The sequence below is a fragment of the Bombina bombina genome, chromosome 9 (assembly GCF_027579735.1).
Source record: "Bombina bombina isolate aBomBom1 chromosome 9, aBomBom1.pri, whole genome shotgun sequence".
In the NCBI taxonomy this organism is placed as follows: Eukaryota; Metazoa; Chordata; class Amphibia; order Anura; family Bombinatoridae; genus Bombina; species Bombina bombina.
Genome location: NC_069507.1, coordinates 154,975,312 through 154,992,765, shown reverse-complemented (window position 1 = coordinate 154,992,765; position 17,454 = coordinate 154,975,312). Strand labels below are relative to the sequence as shown.

The window sequence follows — 17,454 nt, the reverse complement described above, 5'->3', positions numbered from 1 at the left end:
TGTGTGTTATATAGATAACATTGAGCTTACACACGTGAAGTTACCTAGGAACAGCACTGATTGGCTAAAATGCAAGTCTGTCAAAGGAACTGAAATAAGGAGGCAAGGTTTGCAGAGGCTTAGATACAAGGTAATTACAGAGGTAAAACGTGTATTATTATAACTGTGTTGGTTAAACAAAACTTATGTGAATGCATTGTGACAGTTTTTCACCACTAGAGTGCGTTAGTTGTGTGCTATATAGATAACATTGAGCTCACGCACGTGAAGTTACCTAGGAGTCAGCACTGATTGGCTAAAATGCAAGTCTGTCAAAAGAACTGAAAAAAGGGGGCAAGGTTTGCAGAGGCTTAAATACCAGGTAATTACAGAGGTAAAACGTGTATTATTATAACTGTGTTGGTTATGCAAAACTGGGGAATTGGTAATAAAGGGATTGTCTATCTTTTTAAACAACAAAAATTCTGGTGTTGACTGTCTCTTTAATCTTGTAAAAGTGCAACACACTGAGATCTGGATTTGCACAGATCTCAGTTTGTGGCACTTTCACAAGAATAAATCAGTCCCAATAAAAGCAGAATACGGCTTGGGGACAACTTTTTCCATATTCATTAGCTCTTGAATTGCACATATCTATTAAACAACATATTTTCCATCAAAAGATGGAGCTAGCCTGTAAACAATAACAGTCAAAATTTTGCAAATATGAACTTCCAAACATATCAGTATCTCTTTGTCAACTAATGTTTATGTAACACATTATTATTATTATTATTATTATTATAGATTTCTAAAGCACCAACAAACTATGTAGCACTATAATATTAGGTATAAAATTGCAAAGTATCATAATTGAAAGAAATTAACATAAATCATTAGGGGAGAGGGACCTTCCCATAAGTCCCTGTTGGCTGTAAACCACCTTTCCATGAGATGATTGTCAGGACAGATGGACCCAACTAAGCTAAAATATCTAAACTTTTATTGTTATCATAAAACTCAAAAATGAACAATTCTACACTGAAAAGCAATTACATTTAATATGTTTGTATTACTCAACCTGCTGAATTATATACTTGTATATACATGTATGCCTGAATATAAAAGTTAATGTGTACAATGATGTTTAATGACTACATAATAAAACTGATCATTTGATTAAATAGGTAATATAATATATTTTAATATATTTTCTGACAATTCTGTGGGTTCTATTCTGTTAGTCTGTTAGAAAAATTCTTCAAATTGGTTTCTGCAGTTATGTTATTTTCAAATCTGGAGTCATTCAAATAGCTACAAAACAGTTTTCATTTGGTTTTAAATGGTTCTACACTGTAAAGCGACTTTCTTTTGAGCTCTCTCAACAGAGTTATTCTGATCCATTAGAAAACACATTTCACACCAATTTTCAATGTATTTGGATTTTAATACAGCTTTACACTCTTGGATAGCCATTTTTTTTCTTCCCACAGCTTTACTGCAAGTCTTATGCATGGTCATCTTACATTTTAGCAAACACAATTGTTTTAATAAAATGTTAAAATAGTAATATACTCACACCATTTAAAGAGACAAATTACTGTGTCCCTTACCCCCTTTTAATGTGTTCCCAATGATCACTTAAAGGGACATTAAACCCCAAAATTTTCTTTCACAATTCAGATAGAGGGTACAATTTTAAACAATTTTCCAATTTACTTCTATTATCTAATTTGCTTCATTCTTCAGATATACTGTACTTTGTTGAAGAAATAGCAATGCACATGGGTGAGCCAATCACACAAGACATCTATGTGCAGCTATCAATCAGCAGCTACTGAGCCTATCTAGATATGCTTTTCTGCTAATTATATCAAGAGAATGAAGCATATTAGATAATAGAAGTGAATTAGAAAGTTGTTTAAAATTGCATGTTCTTTCTAAATCATGAAAGAAAAAATATGGGTTTCATGCCCCTTTAATACTGCTGGGGTGTATTAAATTATAGTATTGTGTGTAAATATAGAACTATAAGTTAAAGGGACAGGAAACCTCACAATTTTCTTTCATGATTTGGATAGAACGTACAATTTTAAACAACTTTCCAATTTACTTCCATTATCAAATTTGCTTTGTTCTCTTTTGTTATCCTTTGCTGAAGAAACAGCATTGCACTACTGGCAGCTAACTGAACATATCTAGTCAGCCAATCACAAGAGACAAATGTGTGCAGGCACTAATTGGCAACAGCTCCCACTAGTGTAGGATATGTGCATATTCTTTTTCAATAAGGGATACCAAGAGAACAAAGCACATTTGAAAATAGAAGTGAATTTAAAAGTATCTTAAAATGACATGCTCTATCCGAATCATACAACTTTAATTTTGACTTTCCTATCCCTTTAATGAAGCGTGCTCTGGGTTATGGTTTCAATTACCAGTGATGAATGTTTCATATACAAAAATAAACTTAAATGGTAATTTCCCTATACATGTTAAACTCTGTAGCTGGTATAACAAGTCATTGTCCCTTTAAGCTATGAAACATTTTCACCATCAAATACAATATGATCATCATGTATTACTTTAATATGGTGTTTTGACATTAAAATAATGTTATTTAAAAATTAAAACTGAACTTTTCAGAAATCTCAAAGAGACACAAGACTTGAAGAGAACATTCCAACATTGTAGCATAATTATTAGCTACGAAAGGGAGCTCAAAACTTTAGAATTAATCAAGTCCCTGATGAGAGACCCATTACCTTGAATAAAATCCTGAATAAACATACTCCACCTATGCTTGATATTATATAAACATAGGAACACAGGAATTGTAGTAAGAATCCTTTATTTCTGGGAAAGTTTTTATTGTGTACTCTTCTGGCAAGGGAGAAAGTATGACCACAGTTTACACTATCATCTTGCAAACTGGTTAGAATCTTCTTTCCTTTAACGTATTCTTAGTGATCCATGTTATTTGTAAATAGGTAGCTATTTACATTTATTCTGCCATTTAAAATAGTTGTTTTTGCCTGTTAGCCTCTGTAGACAAGCTATGCATAAAAATAGGCCTGCAGCAGATTCAACCTTCCATTTCAAACTTCCAACGAGGTGCTGAGAGATTTCAGCTCATTTAGGGCCAGAATACAAGTGGTGCTCTAACTGTTACACGCGAGCTATAAGGAGACTATCGTGGGTGTTTGCGTAAAATATAAATTTTGCGCATTGCGTTTCTCAATTTAGATCTTAACGCGGTCGGTTTAATGCACATGAGAACTTAGTGTTATTGAAATACTACATATAAAATAATAAAAATGAATATACATTACTAAAAATGAATTAATCATACTGTAAATATATAGATATATTCTATGGATTGTTTAGAACAATTTACAGTATGGTTATTCATTTTTAACTCCTATCAGATACTTACTTCTCTTAGTACATTGTTCCTTTAACATATGTTTTTCATGCAATGTTAAAAGGTATACTAAAGCCATTTTTTTCAGGTGCTGAACCAAAAATAGGCTGGCTCCTTAGCTTAGATTCCTGCTGAAAAAAAATGGGTTTAGTATCCAGACATCCCAACTCTCCCGAAAGCTCCGGGAGTCTCCCACATTGAAAAAGCTGCTCCATGACACCTGCAAATTAAACACAATCTCCCGGAAATAGCGGTGCCAGAGAAAATGAAATATGTGCCAGCACTTTTCATTTCTACCTCTAGGTGTCCCTGTTCCGTTATAGCTCAATGTAAATAGTTTCTGCATTGCTCTCTAGACTTTTTTCCCCCTTCCTGATCTCTAGTGCAGTGGAGACATAGCAGACCTGATATAGGTGGGATGTGCAGACTCCCATACTTTATATTGTACAGACTCCCAAACTTTATATTGTGCAGACTCCCAAACTTTATATTGTACAGACTCCCATACTCTATATTGTGCAGACATCCAAACTTCATATTGTGCAGACTTCCATACTTTATATTGTGTAGACTCCCAAACTATATATTGTGCAGACGCATAAACTCTATACTGTACTGACTCCCAAACTCTATATTGTGCAGACTCCCAAACTCTATATTGTGCAGACTCCCATACTTGATATTGTGCAGAATCTTATACTTTATATTGTAGACTCCTAAACTCTATATTGTACAGACTCCCAAACTCTATATTGTACAGACTCCCAAACTCTATATTGTACAGACTCCTAAACTCTATATTGTACAGACTCCTAAACTCTATATTATACAGCCTCCCATACTCTATATTGTGCTGACTGCTATACTCTATATTGTGCAGACATCCAAACTTTATATTGTGCAGGCTCCTAAACTCTATATTGTACAGACTCCCAAACTCTATATTGTACAGACTCCAAAACACTATATATTGTACAGACTCCAAAACACTATATATTGTACAGACTCCTAAACTCTATATTTTACAGACTCCTATACTCTATATTGTGCAGACATCAAAAACTTTACATTGTGCAGGCTCCTAATCTCTATATTGTACAGTCTCCCAAACTCTATATTGTACAGACTCCCATACTCTATATTGTGCAGACATCAAAAACTTTACATTGTGCAGGCTCCTAATCTCTATATTGTACAGTCTCCCAAACTCTATATTGTACAGACTCCCAAACTTTATATTGTACAGACTCCCAAACTTTATATTGTACAGACTCCCAAACTTTATATTGTACAGACTCCCAAACTCTATATTGTACAGACTCCCAAACTTTATATTGTACAGACTCCCAAACTTTATATTGTACAGACTCCTAAACTCTATATTGCGCAGACTCCTAAACTCTATATTGTGCAGACTCCCAAACTCTATATTGTACAGACTCCCAAACTTTATATTGTACAGACTCCCAAACTCTTTATTGTGCAGACTCCCAAATTCTATATTGTGCAGACTCCTATACTCTATATTGTGCAGACTCCCATACTCTATATTGTGCAGACTCTCATACTCTATATTGTGCAGACTCCTATACTCTTATTGTGCAGACTCATATACTCTTATTGTGCAGACTCCCATACTCTTATTGTGCAGACTCCCATACTCTTATTGTGCAGACTCCCATACTCTTATTGTGCAGACTCCCATACTCTATATTGTGCAGACTCCCATACTCTATTGTGCAGACTCCCATACTCTATTGTGCAGACTCCTATACTCTATTATGTGATAGCATTTTCAACTATTTCATAATCAGAGCACTGAGGAATTCTGAATTGGGGGGGGGGGGCTGGGGAGTACAATAGTGAGTTGGTAGAGTGAGGTACTACACAGAGGTGGTAAAGTAAGGTACTATAGTGAGGAGGTACAGTGAGGTACTACACAGAGGTGGTACAGTGAGGTACTATAGTGAGGTGGTACAGTGAGGTACTATACAGAGGTGGTACAGTGAGGTACTATACAGAGGTGGTACAGAGAGGTACCAGAGGTGGTACAGTGAGGTACTATACAGAGGTGATACAGAGAGGTACTATACAGAGGTGATACAGTGAGGTACTATACAGAGGTGGTACAGTGAGGTACTATACAGAGGTGGTACAGAGAGGTACCAGAGGTGGTACAGTGAGGTACTATACAGAGGTGGTACAGTGAGGTACTATAGTGAGGTTGGCATGCAGTGGGGTAGTATAGAGAGGGGGCACCTCCCTGAAATTAGTTTTTGCAGGTTGGGATGTCTGAGTATCCCTTTAAACTTTTGTAATTGCTGCTCTATTTGCATTATAAAAAAACATGTACAGTGTATATATATATATATATATATATATATATATATATATATATATATATATATATAATTTACACACACACATAATAAAAACAGTAATACATTTAAGAATATCAGCACTCTACTGAGATTTTTAAATCGTTCTCTAAAATGTATTGTGTTATTTCAAAATATAAATATAATAAATAAAATATAATAAATAAAATATAAATATAATATAGTACTAGTAATTCTTCTCTTCCTCCCTCTGTCTGGCGTATTATAAAAATCGATTTTGTATTTGTTTGTTTTTGTTTGGGTGCAGGGGCAGATAAGCATTGTGTCAGACAGACCCACCCTTTCTGACAGTCACACTTCCCTAAATTACTATTACTGAAATAGCATTTCCAGTACCCATTCCCTATGTTATTCAGTACAGTCCATTCACTGTTTGGTCATCTCTCCTCCTTAACGTATAGGTTACAAATACATTTTTAACACAAGAACATTCCTGTCAACACAGGGTTAATTGCTTAGCATTCTAAACTTTATAATGTGACAGATGAATGATGTTAAATTCTGTCAGATATGTTTTAACCAGGCAGTAAGAACCCTGTGAATGTTTTCCTCTGCCTCAGGATTTATACGTTAACAATGACCCCACACTGATGGATGTTTATGCCCAATACTGCTAGGCATTCCTGGTTTACTTCCTTTTCTATGTGCAAAATACAAAGCGACACGAGGCTTTGGCATGTTTTACCCAAAGCACATTATTAACCCCTTACATACTGTAGTGCCGTGTGTGTCTAGTGTAGCACAGCCCCCTGGAACTAAAACGGTTAGCAAAACGTTCCGAATAAAAAAAATACAACGTATGCATTGCTACTGTAATAAAGCAGAGGTGCGTAAGTTTGGTTGGCTATTACATGAAAGCTGCAACAATCCCCTCCCTTTATGTAAATAAACATGACATTGCTGCATGGATAGGGAGGGTCTGAAATGGGTGCCTGAAGCTTAGCAAGATAAGCTTCTGTGGCATCGTATTCATGTGTATTCTTAGGAATCACTCAGCTGCTGTGTGTGTGTGTGGGGATGTGCAAGATGATACTGCCTGTGTGGGAGAAACCCCACTCCAGTGAGCAGTGATCTGGCAGGGTATTTACCTTCAGCTCTGCTATGGGAGGACAGATAACCAGGAACACACTGTATGGTAAGGATCAAGTCTCTGTAATAATAATGCATAGCCCAGTCTGCCTTCCCTGCTTGTAAATAAGGGATGTCTTCCAAAGGTAAGTCAGGACACAGAAACCCTGCACTTGCCTCTGCATTTACTATCACTAATACAGAATACGGTGTCTTTGCTCTTTTAAGATCTATGGTTCCAATTTTCAAATAGCAGTTTTAATTAAATATAGTAGAATTTGTTTTAATATTTTGTATGGCTGAATTTCAAGTGCTGTACCATAATAGATTTGCTTCCTCTCTATCCCTATGGATCTGAAAGATGCTCTTTAAATAATTAATTGATGCCAGAAGCCTTTGAAGTTGTTCTATGGTCTATGATAATGTGTGATTTTTAGGGTTGCCTATAGTTTTTGCTAGTGATGTATGTTATCTCTGACTTGTACCAGAGATACACCTTGATTAACCAAATACTGCATTGTCCAAAACAACTGGGGTGGACACTTTCTAATGTAGTATATAATACAATGCATATGTGTAGATTGCATTCTAGATGAAAAGTTCATGAACATATTTTAGCAAATGTGTTTTTTTTTTAATATAAATATTGTGATTAGATTTTTAATCACAGGTTTAATATTAGTTTAAAATTGATTGCATAATGCATATTATGTAATTGTGATAACAAATAGCTTTATATGTTTGTTAACTCTTTTATTGCCAGTGTGGGAATAGATGATCTTGTATTTTGTGTATAGCTTTGCTTGCCTGTAACAATTCAAATATTTAATTGCATTTTTATCTATTAGTTTAAGAAGTAACCTAAAGGGGACATGTCATTTTTATATATTTAGCATATATATATAAGTGATAAAGTATTGCATTTGATTTCAAAATATCTGCATAGAAAGGTTTTAAAGACATTAACACTGTCATTTAGTTAATAACATGTGCACCATTTTGCAGTCTGAGGACAAACCTGTTGAAATGTGCCTAGATTATGTTTCTCTTATCTCTTTTGCTGTGGACAGTTAGGCACAGATATACATTAGCTTCTGCACTGACCAATCAATGTATAGTGTTTAGTAGGGTCAAGAATCTTAAAGTTGCAGGAAAAGCATACAAAAACAAACAAATTACAAATGCCAAAGTTTTACTCTACATAATTAACATTTTATGGTAAATTACATTTATCCCTTTAAAGGGGCAGTTTAATGCACACATTACATGTTGTAATTTGTTAATATGTAACTAAAGAAATTTAATAACGTCTGTGTTATATTTTAGACCTTTAAATTGTCTGCTGAGCTCCTTGCATTTAGTAAATGTAGTTTCAGGTACACTACCTTGGCAGTTAACAGTTGTCATTACTGGATGTAAGATTTACATTGTAGCCAGACTTTGCTATTTAAATGACCAGAAAACTCAAAAATGTATAGCATGCATATGAAGTAGCACTAGTTAAGTTAAACATATTTTTCTGCATACACAATTAAGTTACAATTGTTCATTTTAATGCAGGAAGTGCAATAAATAGGCCTGAATACTCACTGTTTGCTAACTAAGCGCTTTATTGGTAGATAGTGACACGCCTCAGCAGCATAAAAACAATTTTTTTCCTTAGTACAGAAACACCCATTTCACACAAAAAATAAAAAACTGTAATACATTTTAATTACCTATCTTAGATTCTACAAAGTAAAAATGCGTTTTGTGTCCCTTTAAATGTAAACATTTGTGTTTTTACATCCCAAATTGACCTTGATAATGTATTGTATTAAATAGTGTGTATACAAGTGTCTTTTTATCATTTAAAAATGTGGACTTTGCTGTCTGCTTCCCTATTGATCATATTAGAGCATCACATTATTCTGAGAAGTGTGTTTTTTTGGTTGTTTTTTTTTTAAAGTTAACAGTAGTAACCTGCATATTTGAGAATGTGTGTGTGTGAGTATATATATATATATATATATATATATATATACATATACACACACACACTCACACTAAAATAACCAGTGCTCTCGCGACTTATAAAAAATAAATATATATTTTATGAAGTTACACCCCCTCCTCACACTGGTGAATTGTCACTCTTGTTTTAGAGTGTTCATTTATTGGACTTTCTTTTTCTCTCTTCTCTCTCACTCTCTCTCTCCTCTCTTTATCTCCTCTCTCTCTGTTTCTCTCCTCTCTCTCTCTCCTCTCCCTCTCTTTCTCCTTTTTTTCCTCTCTCTCTCTTCTTTCTCTCTCTTTCTCCTTTTTTTTCTCTCTCCTTTCTCTCTCTATCTCTCCTCTCCATCCTTTCTCTCTCTCTCTCTCTCTCTCTCTCTCCTCTCTCTCCTCCCTCTCTTCCTTTCTCTCTTCCTCTCTCTCCTCTCTCTCTCTTCCTCTCTCCCTCTCTCTCTCCTCTCTCTCTCTACACACATCAAATAATTACAAAAGTCTTAAGCATTCCTGACATCTCTCTGTCATGCACTCTTTATTCCTCTTTCACCTCTTGCTCAGTAAGTTAGGATGATTTGTATACTGTATGCAGTTAGTGACACAAGGGGTCTCCTCTGGCTGAGAGCAGCCATCACTTGCATATCTCATGTAGACAGAGCAGAGAAGAAGAGGACTCTGTGTATACGTGTGGAGATTAATGATTAAAATGTTCAAATCTCCTCTAGGGGCTTTGTGTTAGCTGCAATATAGTGACGGTATTAATTTAAACTGGGAACTACACAATGAAACAAGCACTCAATATCCTTTTAGTGCACACAGAGTAGATGGCAGATGAGCAATTATTTATCTGTTTTGTTGAGAGTGATGTCATTAATGCAGTGACTAACAGGGTTAAGTGAAAAATTTGATTAGTAAATAATGATTTTATTCCACTAGAAATACACGTGATACATTGTTACTGTACTAAATAAGCTTAAAGGGACATAAAACCCAGTATTTCTTTAATGATTCAAATAGAGCGTGTGATTTTAATCAACTTTCCAATTTACCTCTTTTATGCAATTTGCTTCATTCTCTTGGTATCTTTTTTTGAAAGAGCAACAATGCACTACTGGGAGCTAGCTAAACACATTGGGTGATCCAACGACAAGAGGCAGATATGTGCAGCCACCTCCTGAGCCTATCTAGATATGCTTTTAAACTAAGGGTGCCAAGAGAATAAAGAAATTTAGGTATTAGAAGCAAATTGGAAAGTTGTTTAAAATTGCATGCTCTTTCTAAATCATGAAATAAACATTTTGGGTTTCATGTCTCTTTAATGGGACATTAAGGTGAAAATTAAACTTTAAATTTAGAAAGAGCACATATTTTTTTTTTTTTTTGTGCCAGGTGTGATGATCACAGGCAGCCCCCCTAACTAAAATAATACTTCTGAAATCACTTGATGTAGATTCTGCACCACAGCCCCTTAAAAGGAGACCACAATGTGCCACACATGACACAAGCCCTTTAGGGCACTACATTTTAAGAGAACTTTCAATGTACTTCTTTTATCAAAGTTACTTTGTTCACTTGGTATCCTTGGTTGAAAGCAGACCTAGGTTGGCTCAGGAGCAGGGATGCATTACTGAGAGCTAGCTGGTGATTGTTGGCTAAATACTTATGCCTCTTGTTAATGGCTCACCAGATATGTTCAGCTAGCTTCCCAGTAGTGCATTGCTGCTTTATAGATAACTGTGTTTAATTGATCTGCAGGGGTTAAACATAGAGAATTATATTATTGCACTATTGTATGTAACACATTTAGATATTTGAATAGGTAAACACAAAGCAATAAGTATCTCTTTACTATGTATACTCTACAAGAGTTCCCAGGAAGTTATTTTCCTATATTTGCAGTGCAAAATAAGTATTCATTTATGGGCTAGATTACAAGTGGAGCACTAATTTATCGCACGCCCGCAAACGGGCAAATTTTCCTATTTGTGGGCGTGCGATAAATAATCAGCCATTACAAGTGGCTGGTTATTACTACCACAAGCTCGTGATAACAATTAGCGCTCAGAAAATTAACCAGAGATCAAATCTCTGGATCATTTTCTAAAAGTGCCCTCAAAATAGAGGGTGTTATAGTTTTTTATTTAAAAAAAAAGTAGCTTTTATTTAAAAAAAACAAACAAACAAAAACACTAGGTAGTTTTAGGAGGTTAAAAGCGGCAGGTGTGAGATGTTCTCAGTTAATGTATTTGTATATGCTTATATACTGTACATATATTTATGTGTTTATATGTGTATATGTAACATTCATCGTTGAGCTACTGAGCTACTTAGCCCCTTCGCTACACAAAGGGAGCACGCTCTTGTGAGTGCAATGCTTCCGCATTGCTGTCAACTTGTAATACCGTGCACTGGTATTACTCAGTGCGCTAATATTGCTTTTCGCGAAAGCAATATTTAGCTCACCACTTGTAATCTGGCGAATTATCTGCTAAAATCTCCTATAATTCCAAATTCATATATTTACCATTTATTTAGCGAATTACTTCCAGCTGGGGTAGATTTATAATTAAAACATTGATTGCAAATCACTAGTACATTACATGGGCTAGATTACAAGTGGAGCGCTAAATTATCATGCGCCCGCGTACGCTGGTGTTACTAAGTGGAATGCTAATATCGCTTTCAAGAAAGCAATATTTAGCTCTCCCAATATAAGCTATACTGAACTATATATTGACAAAACATCTATTTATTTGCACAACACATACAAGGAATTTCTTTTTTTTTATGTTCTGTATTATTACTATTTACAAAATAAATTTATCTTAATGCAGTTATGAAATAAAAGCCTTGCGTAAAGGAAATTTAAAAAGTTGGAGTAGATACATGACACTGTATTAATAGAGAGAGGGAGGACCTTCTTGAAAACACAATGTGGTCTTTTTTTTACCTTATATTCTTCATAACCAACTGGAAATGTATGAGTTAAAAAAGGCAGTAAACATAAAAACTATCTGCAATGTATTAAGTGCATTACATTACTGTTGTCTTAGTGTTAAACGGTATATTTTCAAAACCATATAATTTACATTCTTTTAAGACTCCTTTGTCTTTCAGAAAACCTCATGCTGGCAGTGCAGCCAATCATACGCTGTACTGCTGCCTCATAGGGCTCTGCCTTAAAGGGACATGAAACCCACATTTTGTTTTTTCATGATTCAGAGAGAGAATACAATTTAAAAAAAAGTTTCCAATTTACCTCTATGATCAAATTTGCTTAATTCTCATGTTATTCTTTGAAGACATATCTAGATAGGTAGCATTCACGTCTGAAGCACTAAATGACAGGAAATTGTGCTGCCATCTACTGCTCTTGCTATTGTATACCACTGTTGAAAAACTGCTGTGTTCCTGCTTTTCAACAAAGGATAACAAGAAAACAAAGAAAATGTGATAATAGAAGTACATTGGAATTTTTTTTAAATTGCATGTTCTATATGAGTCATGAAAAAAAAATGTTGGGTTTTATGTCCCTTTAAAGATCCTCCTTGTGCTTAAAGGGACAGTATACTATAACATTGTTTTTCCCTTAATGTGTTTCCAATTACTTTTTTGTACCAGCTGTAGAGTATAAAATGTATGAGATTTGCTTTTAAGGAAAGTATTTAAGGACAAACCACGCTCTTTAAAATAAAACTAAATTTTATTAGACAATTATGTGTTTTGAAGCCACAACCTAATACAATGGGTTGAGCTTGTAGGTGTAATCAGATATCTTTACTTTATCACATTGTGTACATATATCTGCTTCTTTATCTTATATCTGTTCATAAACCAATCACTAATACTTGGAGAAAACAATGGAAAATTAACATTTTATTACCTTATCTCTTCTATAACCCACTGGGAGTGCAATTTCTTCTACTGGCTGTGTTAACACGGCTTGGCCTTGAGGCCAAAAACTTTCAGGATGGGTGTGGATACCACAGGCTACATAAACTATTTCAAATGCCAATATAGAAATAGAAATACTTGTAAACAATTTAATACACTCCAGCAGGTAAAGTGGATCATTGGGAACAAATTAAAGGGGAGAAAATATTTGAGTAAACTGTCCCTTTAAAGGGAGAGTAGCAGTCTATGGGACAGGCAGAATAGCATATGATTGGCTGTACTCCCCCCTGAAGTATTAAAAAAAAAAAAGCTTCCCAATACACAACTTCCCTACATATCTGTAAATGACAAAAATGTACATTAATGTCCAAATCAAATACATACAATCAAAAACATAGAAATTCCAAAATATAACTAATGAATTAAAAAAAAATGTAATATGATATTACATTCTGTGGAGTGGTGGATTTAATTTCAAACTTTTCTTGCTCTTTAAAGGGATATGAAACCCAAATTTTTTCTTTCATGATTCAGATGGGGTCAGCAACCTTGGCACCCCAGATGTTTTGGAAATACATTACCCATGATGCTCAGACACACTTTAGGCTCGCTGAGTATCATGGGAAATGTAGTTTCGAAACATCTAGGGTGTCAAGGTTGCTGGCCACTGAGATAGAGTTGGCAATTTTAAGCAACTTTCTAATTTAAGTCTTAGGGGTAGATTTATTAAATGTCGGACGGACATGATCCACTGTAGCGGATCATGTCTGCCCGACATCGCTAAATGCCGACAGCATACGCTGTCGGCATTTTAACATTGCACAAGCATTTCTGGTGAAATACTTGTGCAATGTCGCCCCCTTCACATTCACGGTCAATCGGCCACTAGTAGGGGGTGTCAATCATCCTGATCATATCTGATCGGTATGATTGCAGTCCGCCACCTCAGAGGATCTACCCCCTATTATCAATTTTTCTTCGTTCTCTTGCTATCTTTATTTTAAAAAGTAGGAATGTAAGCTTAGGAGCCGGCCCATTTTTGGTTCAGAACCCTGGGTAGCGCTTGCTGATTGGTGGCTACATTTAGAGAATGAAGAAAGATTGATATTAGGAGTAAATTAGAAAGTTGATTAAAATAGCATGCTCTATCTGAATCATGAAAGAAAACATTTAGGTTTCATATCCCTTTAAACTCTTGATTGGGAACATGAACTCTTATGTTAACGTAAGCTTTTGCTTCTTTGAACTTCATAGATTTTTTTAAATGTAAAAATGTATGTGTGTTTGCAGTGTGTGTATTGCAAAAAAATGTAGCTTCAAAATGGTAAAAAGGAGCACCAGCCAGGAGACAAAACGTAAAATTCTTTGTCTTTATTTTCACAAGTTAAAATCACATGCCTGTCACACAGGCCATTAACAGTGGTAGTAAAGTCAGCATTAGAAGCGCTAGCTGACGCGTTTCGGCTGTTGCCGTAGTCGTAGCTTGCTGGTTTCTAATCCTGGGTCTCAACTTTTTAAAAGAAAAGTGCTGCTTCTGATTGGTCTTTGGATAATTGTTTAATTGTTACCACAATTCCTGTTGACTATATCACAATGTACAAAACTTGCCTGCACTAATCCCTATTTTCATGAATGAAAACATCAAACATAAAACATAAATCTTTTGTAATCAGAACTATATAATAACAAATAACAATGTATTAGTACAAAAACGTAATTAGTCACTTGAATCTATTGCTCCATGCAAAAATAGCTGAAATGCTTTTGGTTACAATTATATTATATTTATTATATTATAAGGGGGAGACTTGCCAATGCCTGGGCATGAATGGGTGCCACCACACCCTGCATAGTAGCAATAATATCCTAAGCACCATTTTCAATCCACATTTGTGTACCAAATACTTACTTGGAGATTAATCTCCACTTTATTTGAGTAAAAAGTGAGCTATTGAGCTCTAGTCTGATTTATGAGAGGGTCAATTTTGGAATTAAATTCAAAGGTAATGTGTATAATTGCAGAGAATGTATAAGATTGGAGGGTAGTAATAAATGGAAAAAAGGAAAAATAATTTAAGGGAAATGACCCCTGCAGGGAAACCCATAATGGGTAGGGTTTGTTAAATATATGGTGCCCTATGTATAGATAGGACTTTTCAGCACTGGGTTTACAAATTAGACAATAGTTGAACACTGAATTTAGTGTTGAACTTAAATATTTTATAAATGTCAATAGGTAACCCCTGTAGGGAAACCTATAAAAGTTGGAAGTGTTAACTGTATGATGCCCTATATGTGAGTGGGACTTTTCAGCACTGGTTAACTAATTAGACAAAAGTTGAACACCAAATTCAGTGTTGTACTTAAATATTTTATATGTGTTTTCTAAATGTCCATAAGTACCATCCCTATTAGGCAGTTGTCAACTGATTTACTGCCAAAAATTTATCAGATCGTAATCTGAATTAAGCCCTCCTGGGTATCTGGTTTTCAATTTAAAAATCCAGAAAACCTCTCTCTTACCCAGGAGAGCTTCACGATCACCCCCTCTTTCTGGAGTAGTAATTTTTTCAATACACGTCCAGTTCAGAGAATCTGAGCTTTTATTGTGTCTTTGCGCAAAGTGTTGCACCAATGGGGTGCTAGCTGTTCCTTTTTTAATGGTAGAAAGATGCTCCCTGATTCCGGACCTTATTTCTCTTGTCGCTAAACCTACATACTGTTTTTCACAGATGGTACAGGTTATTAGATAAATTACGTATGTAGATCTACAATTTAGGCAAGAGAATTTTTTAAAAACTTGTCCCGTCACAGTGAATCTAAAGTGATCTTCCGTATCCACTTTTGCGCATGCCACACACGATCTATTATGGCATCGAAACATGCCATGTACAGTTAACCAGGATGATTCTATCCTTTCTGTTTTTGGAAGTTTAGTTGGTGCAACTATATTACCGATAGTTTTTTTTTATTGCAAAACCCCCCCCCACAGATTAATGCCTGATTGATGCCCAATCGCACATTAACATTCATAGAGATTCCAATATTAAACTATATGCTACAGTTGGGTATAATATTTCTCAAAAACCAAAGACAGCAAATGCAAAACTATTGTTTCAGAGATATAAACCTGTAATAGACTTGTGTTAATCTGTCCCTTGGTATTGAAAGAAGATGAATGTTTTATGCACTAAACATAGGGCATTTTACAATTCAGCCTGTGTGCTAAAATAAAAGCATGGCAAGTACTGTTTAATATTTCAGTATGTAAAGTAGCCAGAACAATAGCTACTTACACTGTCACAGTAACCACAGCAAACATGCAGCTTTATATTCCAGTCCTCTGAATCCTGTGAGAGTTTATTAAAGGGACATGAAACACACAATTTTTCTTTCATGATTCAGATAGAGAGCATACAATTTAAAATAGCTTTCCAATTTACTTCTGTTATCTAATTTGCTTTGTTCTTTTTGTATTCTTTGTTGAAAAACATACAGAGGTAAGCTCAGGAGCAGCAATGCACTTAAATGTCTCTTGTCATTGGCTTACCTTGTGTGTTTAGCTAGCTCCCATAGTGCATTGCTGCTTCTTCAACAAAGGATACCAAGGAATGAAGCACATTTGATTATAGAAGTAAACTGGAAAGTTGTTTAACATTTTATGCTCTATCTGAATCATGAAAGAAAGTTTTTGGGCTTCATGTCCCTTTAAGGTAATATGGAGTAAGTAGTGATATGCAGTTAACCTCTTTTATGCTGGAGAGGAAATTAATAGATTATGAAGCATTTATTGGTACTGTACACCATTCATTAAGGTATTTATTTTCTCCATTAAAAACCTTAGAATAAAATTGGATTTGTTGATAATTGAAACATCAATGTTTTCATTCTCTGTTAAATGTTTAATTATTCATAGTTAAAAAATGTAATATAATTTAATTATTTTATTTGTCTGCAATAGACCACAGACAATTATTTTGGCTAGAGTGGATTCTGCATACTTTTTTATTTGGCCAAATGAAATGGGATTAAGATAAACAATAGGCAAAAGTATTTTCAAGGGGTTTATTCCTAAATTGCAAAACACAAACAACAAAATGACAGCTTTAGAACATTTATTTTGCTGATCTTTTGAAATCTACTGCTTTATTGCTGATATATATTATGTATACATAAAACAATACTTTATTATCCCTTTAATTAATTTAGTTACCTGTAAAACTTTAGTGTGTAAGTTTGTGTATGCTGGTGCTTAAAGGGACATTATGCACATGCTGTCTTTGTTTCATATAAAAGAAGATATTTTAAAACAATATAACAGTTGTCATTACTGAAAAATAAATGTTCCTGTGCAGAAGACCACCTAGAGGGTTATAAGATATCAGGATAAATACTGCAGTATGCAACATCCATGTTCTATTAGTTTCAACTTAATTTTAGCCATTTTTACCCACAAAAATGAACCTGTGCAATAATATGTTTATCATTTTTGTCTACAGCGTGTCTTTAAAGGATTAAGAAAGTCAAAATTAAACTTTCCTGATTCAGATAGCACATGTAATTTTAAAGGGACAGTAAGGTCAAAATTAAACTTGAATGGATTGGATAGAGCACAACATTTAAAGTGAAAGTAAATTTAACGATATATCAATAAGCCAATGCTTAAATCTACTATAAACGAATGTAGTCGCTAAGTTTTTTTAA

The 17,454-nt window shown here is 34.7% G+C and overlaps 1 protein-coding gene and 1 non-coding gene across 2 annotated transcripts in view; one reads left to right on the top strand and one right to left on the bottom strand.

The window, feature by feature from the left end:
• The first annotated feature begins 6,799 nt into the window (after positions 1-6,799).
• The window catches only part of NEURL1 (neuralized E3 ubiquitin protein ligase 1), a 245,146-nt gene continuing 234,491 nt past the window's right edge, over positions 6,800-17,454 (top strand). The window contains exon 1 of the mRNA XM_053692440.1: positions 6,800-6,937. Within this exon, the coding sequence (XP_053548415.1) occupies positions 6,904-6,937 (34 nt within the window). The 5' untranslated portion in view covers positions 6,800-6,903. The remainder of the gene's footprint in view (positions 6,938-17,454) is intronic.
• Positions 10,237-10,369, bottom strand: LOC128640644 (U11 spliceosomal RNA). The gene has a single exon (XR_008399378.1). It is a non-coding gene; the product is annotated as a U11 spliceosomal RNA (small nuclear RNA).